The sequence below is a fragment of the Balearica regulorum genome, chromosome 1, assembly GCF_011004875.1.
Source record: "Balearica regulorum gibbericeps isolate bBalReg1 chromosome 1, bBalReg1.pri, whole genome shotgun sequence".
NCBI classification, from domain to species: domain Eukaryota; kingdom Metazoa; phylum Chordata; class Aves; order Gruiformes; family Gruidae; genus Balearica; species Balearica regulorum.
In genome coordinates, this window is record NC_046184.1 from 51,672,459 (window position 1) to 51,695,276 (window position 22,818).

General features: G+C 36.9%; 1 protein-coding gene across 5 annotated transcripts in view; it reads left to right on the top strand.

Moving 5' to 3' along the window:
• Positions 1-22,818, top strand: part of CFAP54 (cilia and flagella associated protein 54) — a 118,526-nt gene that overhangs the window by 26,484 nt on the left and 69,224 nt on the right. For all 5 annotated transcript variants that reach the window (XR_012834705.1, XM_075749202.1, XM_075749212.1 and 2 more), the window contains 11 exons: positions 1,017-1,151; positions 1,734-1,884; positions 5,059-5,117; positions 6,113-6,241; positions 6,909-7,056; positions 7,865-7,942; positions 8,051-8,172; positions 11,629-11,802; positions 14,987-15,079; positions 17,354-17,539; positions 18,550-18,692. Coding sequence is in view for 4 of the 5 variants with exons in the window: in XM_075749202.1 (XP_075605317.1) it covers positions 1,017-1,151; positions 1,734-1,884; positions 5,059-5,117; positions 6,113-6,241; positions 6,909-7,056; positions 7,865-7,942; positions 8,051-8,172; positions 11,629-11,802; positions 14,987-15,079; positions 17,354-17,539; positions 18,550-18,692 (1,418 nt within the window). In the remaining variant the exon portion in view is untranslated. The remainder of the gene's footprint in view (positions 1-1,016; positions 1,152-1,733; positions 1,885-5,058; positions 5,118-6,112; positions 6,242-6,908; positions 7,057-7,864; positions 7,943-8,050; positions 8,173-11,628; positions 11,803-14,986; positions 15,080-17,353; positions 17,540-18,549; positions 18,693-22,818) is intronic.

Sequence of the window (22,818 nt, forward strand, 5' to 3'; positions counted from 1 at the left end):
GAACCTAATCTGTCCGGGCAAGAAAGAGAAATTCTCCCCTGATTAACAGTGAATTCACTGATGGTAAAGTTACATGATATAGCTGAGCCAGTCTAACAGCTTGTTGCCACCAAATGAGTGGCAAAAGCAATCTTGATTTACTTCTTTTATAGTGTTTTTCTCCCCCCCACTTCTCAATATCAATATTCCTGAAATCTTACACTGGTACACATAGGAGCGTACAGGTAGAGTGGATATAGCAGGCTTGAGTTTCATTGCACCTGAGATACTAGTCCAAGTCTGGTATAAATGGCGATAAAGATATGTATTGATCCTTAATCACTGTTCAGAATGTGTTTAACACAGTGTACACAGACTACTGCCTTTTAAAATGTGTTAATTAGGAGGTTAGCTGAATAGAGTTTTGAATTTGCTAATTACTCTCTTTATGAGATGCAGATGTGTTTTAACATTTCTTTCAGTTGGTAGGTATTCCACTCCAACCTTTTTTCTAGTTAAGTTGTTCTTCAGTGCTTCCTCGTCTGAGATGCACCAACAACCTGTGGAAGTACGCTGTCAATGCAAAATGAAACCTACTAATTTAGATCTTCTTCTGCAAATATTTAAGTACTGTGATAAAAAAATTCCCAAAGTTAATATAACTTAAATTACATTACTTAGTTTACCCAGAATGTATTGACTATTAGAATGTTTCACAGATAGTTAATTTGCTTGTCTCTCCCATGTAATTTTCATCTCACTGCTTTCCTTGTCTGTGTTACTTTTAAGAGCTTGAAAATAAAAAAAGAAATTAAAAAAAAAAACCTGTAAAACCACCTGTATTGTTAGGAGATGAAAAGCTTGGGTAGTCTACCAGATATTACTTTAAAAAAATATTTCTTAAATTTTCAAAATATTGTCAACCCTTATAAGTTAACTATAGTAACAGTTTATTTACTTACCTTGAAAAATTTTGAGTGTTTATGTACTGTATATACATACCTGTTTCTACAACTATGTTGTTATTTTCTTTCCAGAATATCCAACCTGACAAAGAAATACTTGTTGATGTAATAACGTTTTTGTGGCAGAAGTGCAAAATGGGACTTCAGCGAATCCAAACGAGTGGAAATGACTACTTAAAATATATCCGCAAATACAAAGCTTACCAAGTACTCCTTATTATAATGTATTTCTCTTAATATGAGTGCAGTCTGTTATAGTAAAGCCAAGATAAAATACTGATCTCCAGTCTAAGTACATTTTTTATGGTAAAATGCAGATAAATCTTCTTCATTGAAAATGTGAATTGTATATACACTTTGAACAGACTGTGCTCCCATATGCCAGTATCAAAATATTTCTTAGCCTTTTCCCAGTAAAGTAAGCTATTCTCTGCCAGTGGGCCACGATAGATGCTAAAATAGTGAAAGCATTCAGGCACAATGTAAGAAGCATTTGGTGTGTTGTGGTGGAAAATACCAGTATCGTACAAGAAAGTTCCCTAGATCAATTCAAGAAAGTGGCGAAAAACTTACAGCTTAAGATAGCAGCACAAATTCAGAATTTTAGTTTGGTGACATTAAAAAAAAAAAAAAAGTAAAATCTAAGAAAGGAGTTGTGTCCAGGATTATGAATATTTTTAAACAATTTTGAGTGCAAAACCCTATCTGCCTCTGTAATACATAAATATCTTCCTAAAATTTGTTTTATCTCTGTCCTGATTCTTTTTCTTTTCCCTTCCTCATTTTTAGTGGGTTCATGTACTCTGGATAATAAATGAAGTAATTCAGAAGAGCAGCATAGCAGACACTAATGTTGTAATGCTTGCAGAGATAACCTTACGTCTAACTGCAATATTGGAAAATGTAGCTGATTCTACAAGTAAATCTAAGAAAAAAACAGGTAAAGCTTTCAACAAAAATGTAGTTGTCTTTTAGGAATGACTTTAAACGTTGGAACTTTTTTGAGTTGCAAAATTTGGCAAATATACATATTAAAAAATTGTTTTAAAGAGATTGTTGAGAGTAGAATGATAATTTTTTGTCCATAATCAAAGCTAATGAAACCTGGTTTTCAAAGGATTTATGCCTTATTTCCTTGCATTTCTAGTTAGAATCGTAGAATCTTACAATCATAGAATGGTTTGGGTTGGAAGCGACCTCAAAAATCATCTAGTTCCAACCCCCCTGCCATGGGCAGGGACACCCTCCATTAGACCTGGTTGCCCAAAGCCCCATCCAGCCTGGCCTTGAACACTTCCAGGGAGGGGGCATCCACAACTTCTATGGGCAACCTGTTTCAGTGTCTCACCACTCTAACAGTAAAGAATTTCTTCCTAAGATCTAATCTAAATCGACCCTCCTTCAGCTTGAACCCATTACCTCTTGTCCTGTCACTACATGCCCTTATAAACAGTCCCTGACCATCTTTTCTGTAGGCCCCTTCAGGTACTGGAAGGCTGCAATTACATCTCTTCTCCAGACTGAACAACCCCAACTCTCTCAGCCTGTCCTCATAGGAGAGGTGCTTCATCCCTCTGATCATCTTCATGGCACTCCTCTGTACTCACTCCAACAGCTCGATGTCTTTCTTGTGCTGGGGCCCCCAGAGCTGGATGCAGTACTCCAGGTGGGGTCTCAGAAGAGCCGAGTAGAGGGGCAGGATCACCTCCCTCGACCTGCTGGTCACACCTCTTGTGATGCAGCCCAGGACACGGTTGGCTTTCTGGGCTGCAGGCGCACACTGCCAGCTCATGTTGAGCTTCTCATCAATCAATACCCCCAAGTCCTTCTCCTCAGGGCTACTTTCAATCCATTCCTCGCCCAGCCTATAGTTGTGCTTGGGATTGCGTTGACCCACATGCAGGACCTTGCCCTTGGCCTTGTTGAACTTCATGCAGTTCGCACGGGCCCACCTCTCCAGCCTGTCAAGGTCCTTCTGGATGGCATCCCTTCCCTCCAGCATGTTGACCACACCACACAGCTTGGTGACATCAGCAAACTTGCTTGATCCTGCTGTCCATGTTGCCAACAAAGATGTTGAACAATGCCGGTCCCAGAACCAACCTCTGAGGAATGCCACTCATCACTGTTCTCCACTTGGACATTGAGCTGTTGACCACAACTCTTTGACTGTGACCATCCAGCCAATTCCTTATCCACCGAGTGGTCCATCCATCAAATCCATGTCTCTCCAATTTAGAGACGAGGATGTTGTGCGAGACAGTGTCAAATGCCTTGCACAAGGCCAGGTAGATGATGTCAGTTGCCCTTCCCTTATCCACCAACGCTGTAACCCCATCATAGAAGGCCACCAAATTTGTCAGGCATGATTTGCCCTTAGTGAAGCCATGTTGGCTGTCACCAATCACCTCCTTATTTTCCATGTGCCTGAGCATAGCCTCCAGGAGGGTCTGCTCCATGATCTTGCCAGGCACGGAGGTGGGACTGACCGGCCTGTAGTTCCCTGGGTCTTCCTTTTTTCCCTTTTTTCAGTTCTACCGAAGTGTGCATTTTGAAACACATCTCTTACGACTCACCATCCCCACAGGTCTTCTACAGGTCTCTTAGCCCCTTCAGAGTAGCCCCAGATCACTCATACTATCAACTAGGCAGAAGGCAGTGTGTGCTGCAGCTCATTTGGGGCATTCATGTGCTGGTTGTCTAGTGGCAGGCCAAACAGAAGAGGAAAATACTGAGTTCATACTGAAGCTTTTGCTTTTATTGGGCCATTAATTTGGATCTCTTGTCTACACAAGTCTTGATTTTTGTATAGGAATTCAATTGTCTTTGAAATTGAACTTGGTTGACATTATTGGGATATAATCCAATTACCTTAAACAAATTTCCTTACAAACCCTGACTAACGCTGTAACATATGAATATTTAGACATACTTTAAAAAGTTTTCTGTTGTTGTGGATGTTAGAACTTGGAATATGAATCATATTTCTCCTAATTGTTTTGCAGTAACTAGAGAGTAGATTTTAATGACTCTTTTAGAGCATATCTAGGAAAAGAAGAGAATGACAATACCTTTTGCTATTTTTGAAATGAAGAAAATCCTGGAACAGTACTATACCATTATAAGGTAGAGTAGGTGTTGTTTGTTGTTGAATGTTATGAAAATCAGACCATTCTGATGGAGGTTGGATGAATCTTCTTTGTAGCATCACTGCTATTCTTTTTCATTGCATTTAAATATCTCCATTTGGAGGGAAAAAACCTGAATAAATAGGAGCCATTGCTCAAAACAAGCTGATAACTAGCCAGTCAAGTACATATTTATACTGAGAAGAGTCTTTTCACTGAATGAATGCCGAGTGAATGTAGATTTTCTTATTTATGAGAAAGAAACAGTGAACAAGCACAAGGAGTAGAGGAGTGACTAGAAGGTTGTCCCTCTGAAGGGGCAAAAAATGATTTTATTTTGGTGAAGAAATAAATTTTTGACAGACTAGAGGACTGGAAACAAGGACAAAGAAACTGCTTCGTCTTGTTTTGGCTGCTTTCCTCTTGTTTTTGAAAGGAAAACGCAATTCTGGGTGCATTCTATAAGAGAAAATAATTTAAACCATCCAAATGAACATTAAAAGAGTGGTAATACTCCTTCAAGGAATATTAAACTGAAATAGTTTATATCATAAAAATATGACCTCACATATATAAAATCCTGCTATAAGTTAAATAAGCATTAAACCTTCTGTGAATTAGATAACAATAGATTTGAATTGATTTAAAAATGGAAAATTGATATGAATGTTACAATAATGTGAGGAACTAGAAAATGAGTCCAAGTTTCATTAGCTTGGATATAATGTTGCTATGAAATATAGTGTACATTTAAAAATACTACGTTATTGGATAATCATATATTGAATTAGTATAATTGTACATATGTAGCTATTGTGTTTAAACCCTGAAAAGCTTTTCAAGAAACAATATAATTACCTCTCATAGTCAAGTACTGAAGAACTGAATTATTGCCAGTCTTCAGTTAGTAGTAGAGCTAATCAAATGGTACTAAAATTTTCTGAGTATATTTCATTTTCACTTTCTGATTTTCTTCCTATAAAAAGGAAAAAGAAATACCTCTCTCCTGCAAGATGAAACCTGTGATATTCCTGAAATACTGATGGTAATGTCTAATTCATTTTCATTAATACAGCATTTTTGAATATCATAAAAATACTTCTGCTTGAAGCTTTTCATACAATTTTGTATTTAGTTTTATAAAGCTGAAATGTTTCATACAATCATGCTACTGCAGAGGAAAAAAGCAAAAGCATTTTTTCAAATGAAATAAAATCTGAAAATTTTCCTGTAGTCTTTTATAGTAATCTGTTATATGGAAGAAGTTTTATCTGAAACTTTTTTTACAGTGTGATTATACTGATTTCCACTGTAGACTCATTTTATGCCAATATATAGTATCAGCTTTAAATTGTTTAATAGCGCATTTTTTAAAGATCATACCAACTGTAGTCTGCGTCATTGAGGGAAATATTTTGGGTTGTGCTTTTGCTTGTTTGTTTTTGTAAGGGTGATGTGGAATAGATGGAACATCCTGAGTGTCCTTGCTTTGTTCAGTGTATTCAGTGCTCGGCACTTTGCAGAAAAGTGTCCAATCAAACAGTTCAAAATTACTAAAACACATTAACAAGAAAAGATACATGTTAGTCTGAGGATTCAGGAATTTTGTCAACGATATGTCTTAATGCTTACACACATGGAGAGGCTTTAATTCAGTGACAGTCTGCTTAAAAGTGTTGGTTTCTGAAAAATCAATGTTTTCTCAACATTATCTAATGGAAGGCTGAAAAGCTGCTTGTGAAAAATACTGTGTCAGCTTAATTCTTTTAAGTTACGTTTCATTCTGCTATAAGCTAACTTTTTGAGTTAGTAAATTTTTTTTGAGAGCTGGAGGAATATCAGTCTTCAATTAATTAAAATTGAAATTTAAAATACTGATACTAGTATATGAAAGCATGGGGAGTTGTGCCTATGTAAAGATTATTGGACAGAGTTTAAACTGCAACAGCTAAAAATAATAGCACTTTAATTTGATAGTTCATATTATAGATTTTAATGCTCTTATCTAATAAAACATGTTTCTATGTGTTTTCATTTCAGAAAAGTCCTGCAGAACAATTACAAGTTGCTTATGAAAGTCTTGAAAAAGCGATTAATGGAACGAACACATCTCGTTCATTGACCCTTCTACCAAATGGAAAGTCGATATTTGACAACTGCTGTACAAAGGTAAAGTCTACAAAAAGCTACGCTGCAACAAAATTTATGAATAATATATTGGATTTTGATGACACAAAACTCTTATTTTCTTCATACTTAGAAATCTTAGTATTATCAATTGTACCTCATCTTTCTGCTCCATAAATCTCTGTGTAGTAGAAATAGCATTTTTCTTTTTCAGTAATAAACTATAAACTCTTTTAGGTTTTCTTTTCCATTTTCTTTTGGAAATAATTATAATTTGTAGCTTTCTCCTATAAAATAAAAGCAGAAATCCTTTTCATATTTATTGCTTGCAACTGTTTATTGTTAAAATTAATTTTTGCTGTTGAGGGGAGTTCAGACTTTCTAAATATTATCATTCTACACCAATATGATCTTTGTTTTGTGGACTGGTAACACAAGAAAACAAATTTTTCTGCAATTTCATATTTATTATTAATCTGGTTTCCTATTGATTCTTAGTTTTTATCTAGGTTTTTTTTATCTGTTATCCATGCTTTGTCTAGTCATTCTCCTTCCTTCCATGCTTTCTTGAATGACTGCATATTACACAGATATGAAAAATGTCAGTGTTTGTCAGTTTACTGAAATAATGATATCATTGTCAAGATAAATGCAGTAAACTAAGTAATAAAAGTTTGTGTTTCCTTAATTACTACTTCCTATGTATTAGGTGGACTCAACTGATCAGAATTTGAATTCTGTTTGGGGATGTGGTAACAATAAGACAGAAACAGGTAATGCTTTTATGATGGATTTACACTTGGAGCTTATTCAGGCCCAACATCGGGTGGCTGTGAAACTTCTTAAAATGGCACAAGGTAGGTTTCAGTAAAGCTAAATGATCTTCATAGCTTGATTAGTCCTCTGTTAATATGTTTTGTAATACTAAGAAATAAAGGAGTATCTACTTTCTGAAGAGGAGCTGATGTTGGGCAGTTTGTATGCCATGTACAGACAGAAATAATGTACTGAATTTGCAGAATTTAGATTTACCACATGATACTAGTCTCTAACCTCTACTCAGCCAATGGGAGTTAAACTTTGCTAACAGCTACTGGATTTGATTCCTAGACAGTTTGTTGTTGTATTTCAGTTATTAATTGCTACAGTGTCAGTAACAGAGAATTGGGGGATGCTCTGCAGAAAATTTTTTCTATAATTCTAATTTTCTCTCTAGAGAATGACTTGAATATTTTATTCAATGCTCTTTGTAGTGTGAATTTCTACTGTGAAGTTGTCCTTATCTCTTCCCAGTCAGCAGATATCCCACTCTTGCCAAATGCCTTCTGAAAAAACTCTGCTTGTTCTCCCATTGGTGGTTTTTTTTTTTTATTTAATTAAAAGCTAGTATTAGTTTGACACTGCAGACCTCCCCTGTGCACTGCTCCCTATGATCAAACAAGATCCCTCTTTTCCTGTGATGTTAGTATAACTGCTAAAGATGTTAGAGCATGAGGGTGGAATATTTTTCGTGGCACGATCAGTCCAAGAAATTCTCCTTGAACCAAAGAAAAGAACATGAGATGGAGCAAAGCTTTACTACAAAACTACATATTAACCACTCTCACTGAAATTTTCTCAATAGCACTATCAGAATTAATAAGTCAGGATTTCCTTCCCACATAGATTCTCAAAAGGATGACAGAAGTCTTAAGTCTAGCAAGTCTCATGTGAAGAATATTGAAGGTTTCCAGTATTTAACAGGTAAGGCTTATTAATTAAGATTCTAGAAGTATAATAAATTATATATAAATTATATATATATAAAATAAATTATACTTCTAGAAATGTCTTAAAATATCTATTTTACAGAGGCCCTTATAATGAGAAAAATAAAAAAGAATAAGCTATCCAGAGCAATCTTTTTGATGCAAAAGGCTGCACAGAAGTTCCCTGAAGAGTTAACCACTTCTTCCCAAAGGCAGCTACTGGAGGTAATAAAAAAAAATATAGTAGAAATTCTTTATCATTATCATGGTTTTTCATGTTCTGTATAATTAAGACTTGGATTACTCCTTCTTACAAAAAGAAGAAAAATGGAAGGAACTTGAGGGACATTGGGTGGTTTTAACTTCCATTGTCAAATTTTCCCTGGGAAGTATGATGAAAGAATAAAGTGACTTAAAACAGTAAAAGAGCACATCCCCAAATTTTGTGCTCACAGGAAACCTGAAAGAAGATATGATCTTTCTTTCTACACCTAATCACCTGGACTTTGCAGTTACGAACCTATGCCTTGCTAAAATGTCATCCAGGTTTCCTTCTTCCCATTGCAACCTTCAATATCCTTCTTTTTCCGAGATCTGTAAGTTTTGTTAGATTACTTTGGCTGGTGATGATGACATGGACTTTATTTTATTCTTATTAAACATTAGAAGATGTAGATTTTAGAATTTATTGAGGCTAAAAGTAGATTTTTTCATGGGATCATTTCAAAGTCTTTTGAAATCAATGGGAGCTTTGTACAAGCATCTCTCTGAGAAAATTGCTTTCTCATCAGTGGGGCATAAAATTTCTTATAGCCCGTACAACAGATAACAGAATCTGCAATTCTCACTGTACAATATGTGAAAAAAGTATTTTCAACAAGAAGTTACTAAAGTGTTTTTCTTTTAAATGCTACAAATTTGGAAGCATGATAATTAACATGCACATCTTTTATGTCACAAGAATGCAAAAACTGGATCAGAAAGACATACATACACTAAAAATCTCTTTCATATATTGGTAAAATATTTGGCATTTATGAATATAAGATGTAGTGATATGGTACGAAAGTTGTAACTATAGTCACCAATGAAGACTTACAAGCAATTCCCAAGAATTATGTGGTTATCCCAAACAAATGTTTGCAAAGGCCTTACACTGACCTTCACTATATTTTACTTCTGTGCACTTTTCACAAAGTTGTAGGTAAAAGAATGTATGTAATACATTTGCAGCCAGTTGTCAGAAAATGTCAGAATTAACTTTGCCTGGACAAACTTAGCATGATCTTCTTTGATATTTGTACTATGATGAAATATTTAATTATATGCTCAATTAATCTTCCTCCTTGAGGTGGATGGTGCTCACTTAATGAACAGCAAATCCATACATTTATTTTCATGCTTCTGTGTAGAGGATTTTGCCTTTTGTATCATAGAACATCCAAGAGATCTATATAGAATTACTCATATCTTCTGGTCTTTTGTACTGTACTCAACACAATATGATATAAGTCTGTTCATATTACACTGCAAAACAGGAAAGCAGTTTATTTTTTTTGAGAAACGTACAAATTACCTTTTCTCATGCAGTAAACCACCAGGCAGGTATGGAAGCTTCTGAGTCATACCTGTATACTCATCTACATCATACTGCTTGACTACTTGAGCTATTGTGTACTCTTCATTTTTTTTTTTTATTTCTCTCACAGTTGTTTCATTCTTCCTTCCAGTCCTATATGTCTAGTTGGATATCCAAGTGTTACAGAATTGGGTACACTCATAGTTCTTGTTGGCCAGCTGTAAAATTCTATTAATGTGATTAAGCTAATACCACAGTGCAAGTCTGTGGCAGAGGCAGGGATAAAACGTGGTTTTTTTATAGTGACATTTGGCTTCCTCAGCCATAAGATTATTCTTCTCTTGCAACATCATTGCCACATTTCTTATCTTCCAAGTTCTACAATTAATGAAATACAGGTCACGCAGTACCACTCTCAGTCACAACACTATCTTTATCCAATCTGGGAGCAGTTCCTCAGAGAAGAATGAGTCTGTGATACTTTTAATTAAAAATTGCATCACAGTACATCTTACCGTAAAGAAGTATAATTTTTAAGGAAGCAGTGAAGTATTTAATTACTGATTGCAAAAGTTGAATGGTCACTCCATATCTTGTTCTTTCTTTATCTTATATTCTTCCTTAAACTTTTCTCACATGGGTGGATGCAACCCTAATCTGCAGGGGGAGGGAGTGGAGTGAGGTGAGGGCTGTGCAAATGATTAGCTATGTGATGTGATTAAGGCTCTATTAAATCTTAGGTCCCCATTTCGCTATAAATCTAAGGCTAGTTTTTGGTCATTTTTGGACATGAGATACAAGACTTATTCAATCTGTGATCTGACCCGGTATGGTTGTTCTTAGAGGCTTATAAATGTATGAGGACAGAAACAAGGAACTGTTAAGGTGCAAGATTATAGGACTGTCACTGAATAACCAATAACTTGGGATTTTCTTTTTCAGTTTATTTTTCAGACTCAGTTCAGCCTAAATCCTTGGTCCAGTGTATGGTACTAAAAGATTTCAAATAAAAATCCTAGTTGTAGGAATGTATCACCTCTCTCTTCTCTCAAAAGAATGTAATTTGTCCAAGACATCCCCAGTCTCTTAATCTCTGAGAGCTGGCCTTTTTGGCCTTTGTGGCACTGCACAGCTGCCACAAGTAAAGATTTAAAAGTACTAAGTTCTTAATATTAAATTTTCAAGTTAAGTTTCTCTTATCCTGACAATGCAAACAAGGTGAAGAAACCTACCAATTTGCCATTCAGTCCGATAAGAAAAAAAAATGTACCCTGATCACCAACCAAATGGCCACATAATCACTGTGTGCAGGAGGCCCTCACATTTTACACCTTTAAGGAGGCCCTGACGTTTAAACACCTGGAAGTGTTCAAGGCCAGGTTGGATGAGGCTTTGGGCAACCTGGTCTAGTGGAGGGTGTCCCTGCCCATGGCAGGAGGGTTGGAACTAGACAGTCTTTGAGGTCCCTTCCAACTCAAACCATTCTATGATTCTATGATACTATGATTTTGGAAGACACTAATAGAGTGTCGGTCAGCTTTCAGCACTCTCTAGCTAACCAAGGTAAGTGGCTTAGCCCTACTTTTTCCAGGCCTGCATTCTCCTCCCTTTTCTTTATTTCTTCTCTCTAATTCTGGAGTACAGAAAATCACTCTGACCACTTCCACAGCTCCTTCAGAAATTCCACAAATTAGGTCTCCAGCTCTCTGCTAAATAAAGAGTTGATATCTTTTTTTTTGTTTCTTGTTGGAGCTAATCACTGATGGCCACTAATTGCTCACTATACATATATAACAACACTATTTGTGATCACTCTCTTTTTTCCTATAGGTTCTTCCAAAATAGGATATGCCTCAGCCCTGCCTCTTTCATATGCAACCTTGCATTCCCTTTATTGTACATGGCGAAATTAATCTGCACATGTAAGGCTTACACAAAGTACCATTCATCCTAATTTAGGATGTAAGATGATATGAAAATCTATAAAAAGTTTTCTACATAGCAGTGAATTTTTATAAGATTATTTTGAAAACCATTTATAAGTGTTAAATCTGTCCAATTGTTATGCTTTAATAGTTTTTCCCTTTTAATTTAAATCTTAGGAAGCACTAACTTTAATTGAGCAAGTTGAAGCTGAACAAAGTGCATTGTATCACAGTCTCAAAGAAGCTATGAGCAGCAAGAAAAAAAGCAGGACTCCTCCTCCTCCTCTATTACTTTCTAGATCACATTGCTCCATGACATTTAAACCAGCCCCGTTCTCTTCAGATGTTCAGGTAATGCTTTTCATGATGACTCTGTAAGAAATAATTAAACAATACACAAGAGAGAAGAAGTTGTTTCAAGAGTGCTATACCATCACAGTTTTCTCTGTTGTTCTTGAGAAGATTATATTATTCTGACTTAATTAAGTATACTTCTTTTTCCCCCTCTGAGTCAGTTGTGACTCACTGTTTTGATCTTCACATTTGCATGAAACTTTCTTCATCTCATGCATCATGTTCCTTGGTGTTTCTGTCGTATAACACTTATTTATTCTACTTGTCAAAAGCTCATTCTCTCCCCTAGGGACGGACATACTCCTAGTTACCCTCTGAAGAGATGCAAGACTGTTGCATCATGTGATTGATGCAACTTCAACCATGCTGAAGTCTTTGTTAATGAAGTGCTGAAATGCCATAGTTCAGGTGGAAAAATCCACCTTCTGTTGAACATGTAGAGTCACAGAACTACTCAGATCATAAGGGATTTTAGGAGAGATTTTTGTGCTCAAAGTAGGGTCATTTCTGAGATTAGACCAGGTTGCTCAGGGCTTTATCCAGTCAGTTCTAAAAACCTCCAAGGATGGAGACTGAACAGCTTCTCTGGGCAACCTGTTCCAACAAGGCAATCTGTTCACGGGGAAACCTTTTTTCCTTATGTACCATTGGAAACTCTCTTGCTTCAATTTAGGTCTATTGTTTTTCATCCTCTTGCTATGCACTACTGTGAAAAGCCTGGCTACATCTTCTACATCACTTTCTTGCAGCCACTCAGAGGCTCCTGGTAGGTCCTCTGAAGCAACCTTTTCTCTGGGATGAATAAGCTCAGCTCTCTCAGCCTCTTCTTGCAGGGCTAGTGCTCCAGCTCCCAACCATCTTGGTGGTCCCCTGCTGCAATCACTCTAGTTGTTCAACATTTCTTGTTAGAATGATGGGGGGCAGGAGGGAAACTGGCCATGGTATCTAGATGTACTCTAATATTAGAGTGCTGAGCAGAGGGAGATAATTATGCTCCTCAGTCTCCTAACTATGTCTGTTAATACAGTTCAAGATGCTTTTAGGCTGCTTTGCTGCCATGGCACACCACTGATTCATATTCAGCTTGCTGTCTAACATGACCCCCAGATCCTTTTAGTGCTGCTCCCCAGCCCGTATCCTTGCGAGAGATTCTTCCTTCCCAGGTACAAGACTTTGCATTTGTTAAATTTCATGAGGTTCCTGTTGGCCCATTCCTCTGGGCTCTCTAGGTCCATCTGAATAGCAATCCTGCCCTCATCTGCCCTAATATCAACTGTTTCCCTCAATTTGGCATCATCTGCAAACCTGGTGAGTGTGTGCTCACTTTTTTCCTCAGGTCATTGCTAAAGATATTAAACAGGACAGGTCCCAGGATAGTCCCCTGCAGTGCTCTACTTGTTACCACCCTCCAGGTAGAGTACAAACTATTAACACCTACTCTCTGAGTCTCACCTTCCAACCGTTGTTTTACCCATTTATTTGTTCACACTCCCATAGTGTATCATCCTAACATTCCAGAGTGTAACATCCTAAGAATACTGGAAGACTGTGTTAAAAAAAGTGCCTTACTAAACTCAAGGTAAATAGCATCTACTCCTCTCCCCTTCTCTGCAAATGAAGTAATTTTGTCATACAGGCCAATCATGGTGGTCAGCCATGATTTGCCCTTGGTAAATCCATGCTGGCTGTTCCAAATCACCTTTTTCTCCTTCATATGTCCAGAAAGGGTTCAAACAGGCTGAAGTTTGAAAAATTCAGTAGCTGCAGTTTTCTTGAGAGAGAAATTTTCAGAGTGATTTTGCAAGCTTCTTCAAAATAACGATGTGTATAAAACCAGTACAAACTCAGATCTTATTAATAGTGGTAAGAATGTTTCTGTGAACAGTTTTTTATAACTTGCAGTTTTATTGCAGTTTGATTAGTGAATTTCAAATAAATTAATTAGGTAAAACTTCTTTCTTTTAATCCCTAATGAACATAAGATTTAAAAAAATATAATTCTTTAAAGTCTGGTAGTTCATCTGTTTTAATAATTAATTTTGTTCAATACAGGAGAGTGAATGTAACATATCAAGCCACCAGATGGTGCAATATGATTATTATTCTTATAATCTGAGCCCAGATATTCTAGAAGAATTTTTTTTCTAAAGATATGCATAGCTGTTGAGCAGACATGAAATATATGTTTTTTGAAGAACTTATTAACCGGAAATAGATAGTCAGGATTTAATTAGACATATATAGTTCCTGTAGTAGAAGTCGAAGTATCTAAAATTTCCTGATCTTAAAGTTGCTCATTTGGTGAAAATAATCTCCTTCTGAAAAACAGTCAGGATTCATTGCAAGACAAATCATATCTATTAGAAGAAAAATGAACATTTTAGCTGTACAGAATTTTTATATGTTGAAAAATGACCATATCTGCCAAACCTCAGGTCTGTTTAAATGTCTACTGAAAGTAAATATACTTAGAACACCTTTTAGTAGTTTAATGCAAGAGAACTTCATCAGATGCATAACTTACTGAAATCCATCTGCCCAGTTCTGCAGAGGTGAAATCAAAATTAGTTTCCATGTTTGATCTCACTGGAGACAACTGAGCACTGATCCAGGAATGCATGCTCACATTCTTCCTTGGTTAAAGATATTGAAAAGTGTAGATGATATGCCCAGTGAGATTATCAGCAGCTCAATGGCTTTAAAAAAACGATTGATTTCAACAGGAACTAAGAACATAGTTTGCTTAGAAAATATTACTGCATTACTTCACATCTGCATTTCTGTTGCCTGCTTTTAAGGATCTGTCCTCAAGTAGTTTGCTGAATCAGAACCTGATGTCAACTTTAGAAGAATACCATTGCAAGGATCAAATAAGGGATCTAGATGACTTTAAATCTACCGGATGACCTATAGAGTTTATGCTTTGGGTTAGGTTTGAGGTATAGGGTAGCTCAAGGTAGGAGATAAGATAATGGAGAGTTATCTCCTTTTATTGCCACTGTAGTATATCTAGTTCTCCAGCTAAACCAATTAATGAATGTTTCTAGTGCCGTTAAACTATACATTTTTGTAACTAAGGTTTTTTTTTTTCCAGAGACTGTTTTCACAAAAGTAGTACATTCGACATTAGGCAAAACTTGGAAATACTGTCAACTTATTTTTGTTCTCATTTTCTTCACAGGTTTCATGGTACAGTATTTTGGGGTCTGTAGCAGAAGGAAGTAATATGAAAGTAAGGTTAAATAACAATAAACTTCCAAATGCAGGAGTAGAGGTAAGACAGAAGTAAAACTCCTTTAGGTCATTCTCTCTTCCTTTAAAAAACACCAACTTTCTAAATGTATACATCTAACATCTTTTTTTTAATCAGGTAACTGGCCAAACCTTTGACAAACTTTTTGACCTTTATTTTAAACAATTGAAATTTTGCTAGGCTGAAGGCATACCAAAACCCCAAAAAAGTTCTAGGAACCTTTTTTGAATAATGAGTAGAATTATTCAAAAGCTTCATGTTAGACAAGTCTCTTCTGTTATAACTCTGGATTTTGAGTGACATCTAAGAAATACAAAAGGAAAGGTAAGTATATAAAGTATTTACAGAGTGTGCCCCAGACACTAATCTTTCCAGGGATTCAAAAAAAGAGAACTTCTAAACAGATATAAAATTTAATTTTTTTTCTTAACCGTGTAACTTCTATCAACTATTTCTTCTTAATAAGACTTTACCTTACTTAATTCTGGCAACACGATAACATAACTGCTTCAATAACCTTCATGTTCAGACATGATTGACTTCTAGGTTCATGCTCTTTCCTTTTTATGCTGTGAACATGTGGTATGGCCAATCATCCCACACATCTTTGATTACTTATGACTGATCATGTCTGTACTCTTTTATATTACTTCTTCATTACAATTTGACCTTTTATTTTCTGAGTTTGTTTTGGATTTTTTTGTTTTCTGTTAGTGTAGTTTTTTCCCTTTGGATCACACTCTGATGTTCCTGCGTAGGCTGGGAAGAGTTCTGTTTTTCACTCACCTATGCATGCTATTGCATTGTCCACCTGAATGACGACTGTGATCCATCCAAGAAAGGGGCAAAAAAGCTTCGGAACATCCTCTTCAGCCAATTTTACTGTAGCCTCAGACCTGAGTGATCATTTTTATATCTAGAAATCTTCATGAAGAGTTCTGTTCTTTGCAGGGCAGGTCTCTGTTTTGCACTGTGACAGAAGAATTATCTCAACCTCTTTTGCCCAATGTTTTAAGCTTTCCTGGTTTTGTGAGCGAGCTCTGTACTAATACTGATAGACTTGTGTTTGGTGATGGAGAGGAAATCTTTCCCTTTGTGCCTGTTCCCCTATCTTCTCCCCCAAAAGGAAGGTGTATAAAAAGAGAAGGTGCATGTAGCTACTGGCAATAGAGGCTTTGATGTTATTCTTGATATTCTCATTATCAAATCCAGAGAATCAAGCTTCCTGTGATGTCCAATGAGCTAGTTTCAATATGATGCACAGACCTCAGGTTAACTATATGCCTCAGCAATGGAACTTCTGGTTGCTTTAGGATATGCTTTTGCAAAATGCTGATCTGCAGACAAAGTCACTGTCTGCCTACTCCATGGAAAAGGTTTACAATTCTTGGTGGTGGAATGATCTATCAACTTATCAACATGAGAAAAACTTGCTCTAAAGGGATACTACAGACTGTTTTACACTAATTTCTGGTCTGCTGGTTCAGGATTCAGCTCCAGCATTTGAAGGGATTTCTGTTGTTCAGAGGTCTCCTTATGAAGGCCAGACAGTATATGAATAAGAGCGCTGTGTTGATGCTACATTACGATCTCATTTCTCATGTTGTGCTTCAGTTACTGAGTCAGTTGTCTGCTGTTTCAAGACCCTAAAACTTTTCTTTGTGTAAGTTGTGCTGGTTGGGGGGGGAGGGGGTGAGAGAAGGTGGAAAAGCCTGTTAGGAATGAACCATGATGTTAAAATGCAGGTGGACAATTACTTGAAAGAAAAATGAAAAAAGAAAGATCTTGAAAATACGTTGTTTGTTTCACAAACTCCAACCTCCTGTTAATGGTGGTAAGTGGACCTGAGACATCCTCTGCCCATATCTGACACATGCATGTGGCATGTATGGAGGAGAACCATATGCTCTTTTCTCTGGAAGCACAGCTAAGGGCTAGAGTGTTTCCAGCTCAAGGACTGCAAGCTTGCACACTCACGGTGGGAATGTGCACATGGACAAAAATGTCTTTGAGAAATGCCAAGTCCTGGTACTAAACTGTTCTCTCAGGTTATGTGCTCAGAGTATACTCAACTGCATTCCAGACAAAACTGATACTTTTTTCCCCTGTCATTTCATTGTTTTCTCATTGTCTTCAAGAACCTAATATTACGTGGAAACACGACATGTCTGTTAATGACATGCTTTGATTGTATCCAAGACCATTAAATAATTTATTTAACAATAAAAGTTTAGAATTTGAGATTTATTTTTTATATGTACTGTGGGTGTAACTAGAAAATACTTTTATTGACAGATACCAGCTGATGGGAAAAGCCTCTTGGAAATACAAGGGTTAGATCCCAATGAGAAATACATATTTGCAGTCGCAGCATATTCTTCTGATGGAAAACTTATTGGTGATGCCATTGGGGAAACGACTAAGCCAATCCTTGCTTATTCACCTCTTTCTGCTATTACTGTTCGAGCCTATCTAACTCAGGTAGGGTTACAGTCTTTCATAATAAACATATACTTTAATTTGGTTGTAATTACTCATTTTCAATAGTAGCTCTAAAACTTCTTCTGGTAAAACCTGAAAATTTTCTTGCCAAAAGCTTGATAAGCACAAATAACATTTTTAACATAACAAATGTTATATTTGAGTAACTCAATTCTTAATTCAAAATTATTGGAAATTCTAGTTTAAGGGGAAAGATGTCTCAGCTTCTTACCCTTGTTCCTGTTTCTCAGTCTGCATTTAACTTCTTTCTTCTTTTTTGTATTTTATTTTTTCATTTGTGTGATTGAGACTAAGTGCTAGAAATCATCTTATTAGTGATTACAGTATGGGATGAAAAATGTGATTGAACTTACCAGGTATCAAATTCAGCAATTTTCATATTGAAATTATTTTTGTAATGTCTTGTGGAAGACCACAAAGACTCTGTCAGACCTTTATCATAATTTTCTTTATTCTTAATAAAGAAAATTTAAAACAGATCATGGCATGGAGAAAAGTGAAATTGTCTAGCCTTATAGATCAGATCATGGGGAACAGTTAGAAGATTTCCTAAAATCTTCCAGAGTAAGAGGTATCCACATGATTTTATGCCTACTTGTGTGGCTCCGTTTATATCCCATTATCCAGAGCAGCAGGGTATTCTGCAGTATTAGCAAAAGTAAAATGAATTTAGATGAAATAACATGCCTTCCAAAACTGCATCACAATACCTGTAACGTATTCCACAAAGGGCTGTTAGATCCTTGGTTAACAGTCAAGAAACTCTTTTGCCTTCTCTGATGCTAATTCTGAAGGCAAACTAATATTAGTGGAATCAGATTGCTATTACATGTTTTTTGTTCAAATATGTCAGAATCTTCTTACAGAAATTGTAAATTTACAAGTTGTGAGGGAATTTAAAAACCTTTCTTTATACTATAACCATATTTGGCTTGGTTATTTGATGAACATGGAAACTTGCTAAATTTTTTTGTTGTTGTTTTTTGTAGGTAGCCTATCAGACTGGCAACTATACATTAGCCAGAAAAGCATTTTCACCAGTGTGGGATTATTTTGTTTCAAATTCTTCTCCACTGCCTGCCAATGCAGCTGTTATTTCTGCACGTAGTAATTTGACTATATCTGAGAACAGGTAACTGGCAAAAACAAAATTAAAATAATAGTTAATTATAGATGTGCACATTATATTTTAAAGAGTACCAGGTTGTGAAATTTTGTTCAGACTTGAGATATGAAAAGCATTCTAAAAAAAAAAGGTGTTAAATGTGTTATAAAAATATAGTGTTTTATAATTAGCAGAGGATTTTTGTTATTTATGGAACTGCTAGCGTTTACACACCTAATTCTTTATAATAATTGTTTTCTTAGGATAAATGGGAAATATTTATAAAGTGGCTATTAATTCTGTGTGATGCATTTTCATATGCAAATATGTAATATGCACTGGGTTCTTGACTTTCTCATTAAGGGACCAGTAGAGTTCATAAATTGTGAAAATTTTGTCAATGTTTGACAAAATGTTTGATCTACACCACCCAAAATGGGTAAATGCTTGATAATTTCATTTTGGGGTCAGTATATAAATATGCCAATAATCTTGAATATACTAGAGTGCTTCAGAATAGATATTTAAAATTAATTAATTTATAAATACATTTCAAATGTTCAACCATAATAGTATAGGTTCTTCATGATGACAAAGCCCAGCTAGAAATTTTGTGGTTACAGTCACTGGAATTCAATAGATCCAAATTCAAAAATAAATCAAAACTTAATTAATTCCCAGATAAAAAAAACCCACACTTGTATGAAATAATAGACATGAAATACTACATTAAATAATAATAGCTTTATATGTTAGTCAACTGCTTGTAATTTGATAAAGAGTTAACATCCAATGTAACTGAACACAAATCATCATCTCTGCTTGTTTGGAATTCTTTTTGGACTAATTCTTTCATTAGCAAAGTTTTGGCCAACTTGTGGAGGAGGTATGAAAAAGTTTTGCAGCCTCTCAGTTTTGACAGACCAGCTTAGTTTTGAAATCATAATGACAAGAAGCAACCTTATTGCATGTGTGTTAATAGTTCTCAAATGCTTCAAGAATTAAAGAAGAAATAAAGAAAATAAAGATCTTTGTTTCAAGAAATAGATAGTAGAGGGATTTCCTAAAATTTTGGAGGACCGTGACTGTGGTAACGATAAACTCCCAGCTGACTCTGAAATTGTGTGGGACGTGCTGCTCCACCTGGATGCATACAAGTCCATGGGGCCAGATGGGATTCATCCCAGGGTGCTCAGAGAGCCGGCTGATGTAATTGCAAAACCTCTCTCAATTATTTTTCAACGGTCTTGGGAATCTGGAGAGGTCCCAGTTGACTGGAAGCTGGCAAACGTTCCAGTCTTCAAGAAGGGCAAGAAAGAAGACCCTGGTAACTATAGACCTGTCAGTCTCACTTCAGTGCCTGGTAAAATTACGGAGAAAATTATGCTGGGAGTTATCGAAAAACACCTGAAGGACAACACAGTCATTGGTCACAGCCAACACAGGTTCGTGAGAGGAGGGGCCTGTCTAACAAACTTAATTTCTTTTACGACAAGGTCACCCATCTAGTTGACTAAGGCAAGCCAGTTGATGTTATTTTTTTAGATTTCAGTAAAGCTTTCGATACTGTCTCTCACAGTATCCTTCTGGACAAAATGTCCAGCATACAGTTTGACAAAAACATAGTGCGGTGGGTGAGCAACTGGCTGATGGGTTGGGCCCAAAGAGTTATGGTAAACAGGGTTACATCAGGCTGGCGGCCAGTCACTAGTGGGGTTCTCCAGGGCTCCATTTTAGGCCAGTTCTTTTTAATGTTTTCAGAAATGACTTGGATGTAGGACTAGAAGGTGTTGTGAGCAAGTTTGCAGATGACACCAAATTGGGAGGAGCTGTTGATTCTGTCAAGGGTGGAGAGGCCTTGCAGAGGGATCTGGACAGATTGGAGAACTGGGCAATCACCAACCGCATGAGGTTTAACAAGGGCAAGTGCAGGATTCTGCACCTGGGAAGGGGCAACCCTGGCTATACATACAGACTGGGTGACGAGACGCTGGAGACCAGCCATGCTGAAAGGGACTTGGGGGTCTTGGTCGACAGCAAGTTGAACATGAGTCAACAGTGTGCCCAGGCTGCCAGGAAGGCCAACCGTATCCTGGGGTGCATCAAGCACGGCATCACTAGCTGGTCTAGGGAAGTGATTGTCCCACTCTACACTGTGCTGGTGTGGCCTCACCTCGAGTACTGCATGCAGTTTTGGGCGCCACAGTACAAAAAGGACATAAAACTATTGGAGAGTGTCCAAAGGAGGGCAACAAAGATGGTGAAGGGTCTAGAGGGGAAGACGTATGAGGAGAGGCTGAAGTCCCTTGGTTTGTTCAGCCTAGAGAAGAGGAGACTGAGGGGAGACCTCATGGTGGCCTACAGCTTCCTCACGAGGGGGAGTGAAGGGGCAGGCGCTGATCTCCTCCCTCTGGTGACCAGTGATAGAACCCGAGGGGACGGCATGAAGCTGTGACAGGGGAGGTTTAGGTTGGATATCAGGAAAAGGTTCTTCACTGAGAGGGTGGTCGGGCACTGGAACAGGCTCCCCAGGGAAGTGGTCACAGCACTGAGCTTGACTGAGTTCAAGAAGCATCTGGATAACGCTCTCAGTGATATGCTCTGATTCGGCTGGTCCTGTGTGGAGCCAGGAGTTGGACTCAATGATCCTTATGGATCCCTTCCAACTCAGGACATTTTATGATTCTATGATTCTGTGACAATACTTACATTTCCACTTTACAGACAGAAGAACCAGTAATCAGCTATTCTGAGACATATAACGTAGCTAGTGTTTTCTCTATATTGTTTTGACATACTTGCATCAGGGCCCATGGTTTTCTCATGGTAATGCTGATGGATGCAAGCAGATAGTGTAGGCTTGTGTGTGCTTTGAATCCTGTTACAGGAGAAAGTAATGTGTCTAAGCGTACTTTTTATTTGGGGCTCAGCCAGACCACTGGCGTGTATCCTGTCTGTCCTTCAAATGCCACCATAGGTCTGATATTAGGCATACAAATTCACCGAGGGTCTTGGCCTCGGTAAGAGCATTTGGGATTTACAGCAGCCTGTGGACTGCATTGATGCAGGCAGATAATCACTAGACATCCTATTTCATGACTATGTGGATGTTTTAAATCTATCCCTGGCCCAGGCAACAAAGCAGGAATGTAAGTCTGGTCATTGTGCCTTTTTTTCCACTTGTTTTTCATTTATCTTTTTTCCTAATCAGTTCTCTCTTTTTTTTTTTTGAATATGTACAGCTCTAGAGATAACATTTCAATGAAGCTACATTCAGATAAATCGAATGAAGACAGAAAATTTTAAATAGATGTGCAAAGCAGTTTCAGAGATGTTGCTTTTCTGACAGTTATTTCCAAACCTAATATATATATTTTTAAACAATTAATATGGAAGATTCTCAAAGCTGCAGTATCAGACCTGAAATAAGGCAGTTTCAGCGATGTTGCTTTTCTGACAGTTATTTCCAAACCTAATATATATATTTTTAAACAATTAATATGGAAGATTCTCAAAGCTGCAGTATCAGACCTGAAATAAGGCAGTTTCAGCTTTACTGATTGGTAGCTAAGAAATTAGATGGAATAGCTTGAAAGTACATAGGACTTGAAGAGACAGTAGAGGGAGCTGGAAGGAAAGGAAACCTCTTGTTTCCAGCTGGAAGCCCTGTTGATATCTTGGCAATGTCAAGTATGTGAATGTGTCTATTTGATCTGCCTTCTTGAGTTTCAGTCTCTTTTAGGAAATACAGTCGAGGAGAAGGAGGAATTTATTTCTTATACTTCGAAATGATAGGATTTTTCCTGTATCAAAAATATTAAAAAAAATATAGCAAGGACAAAAGGCCCCCTACTGCCAGGGAAGAAAAAAGAAAAACAAAAAAGCAGGCAGAAGAAAAGATTCTTTTGAGACTTGTAATACAAGACAGCAGTGATGAAAAGGAGTCTGTTACTAATACTTAGTAATGCACTTCACAACTGCATGCGTCATTGTCAGACTACAAAAAAATAATGTGTAAAAGGAGACAGTTAAAATAAATAAGCTGTAGCATCCCAAGTTTTCAAAGAAACTTCAAAGTAAGTTTCACTGGATTAGATGAAACAACTAAGGAACAGCTGTCTTAGGATAGTAGAAGGTGAACAACAATTTGAAA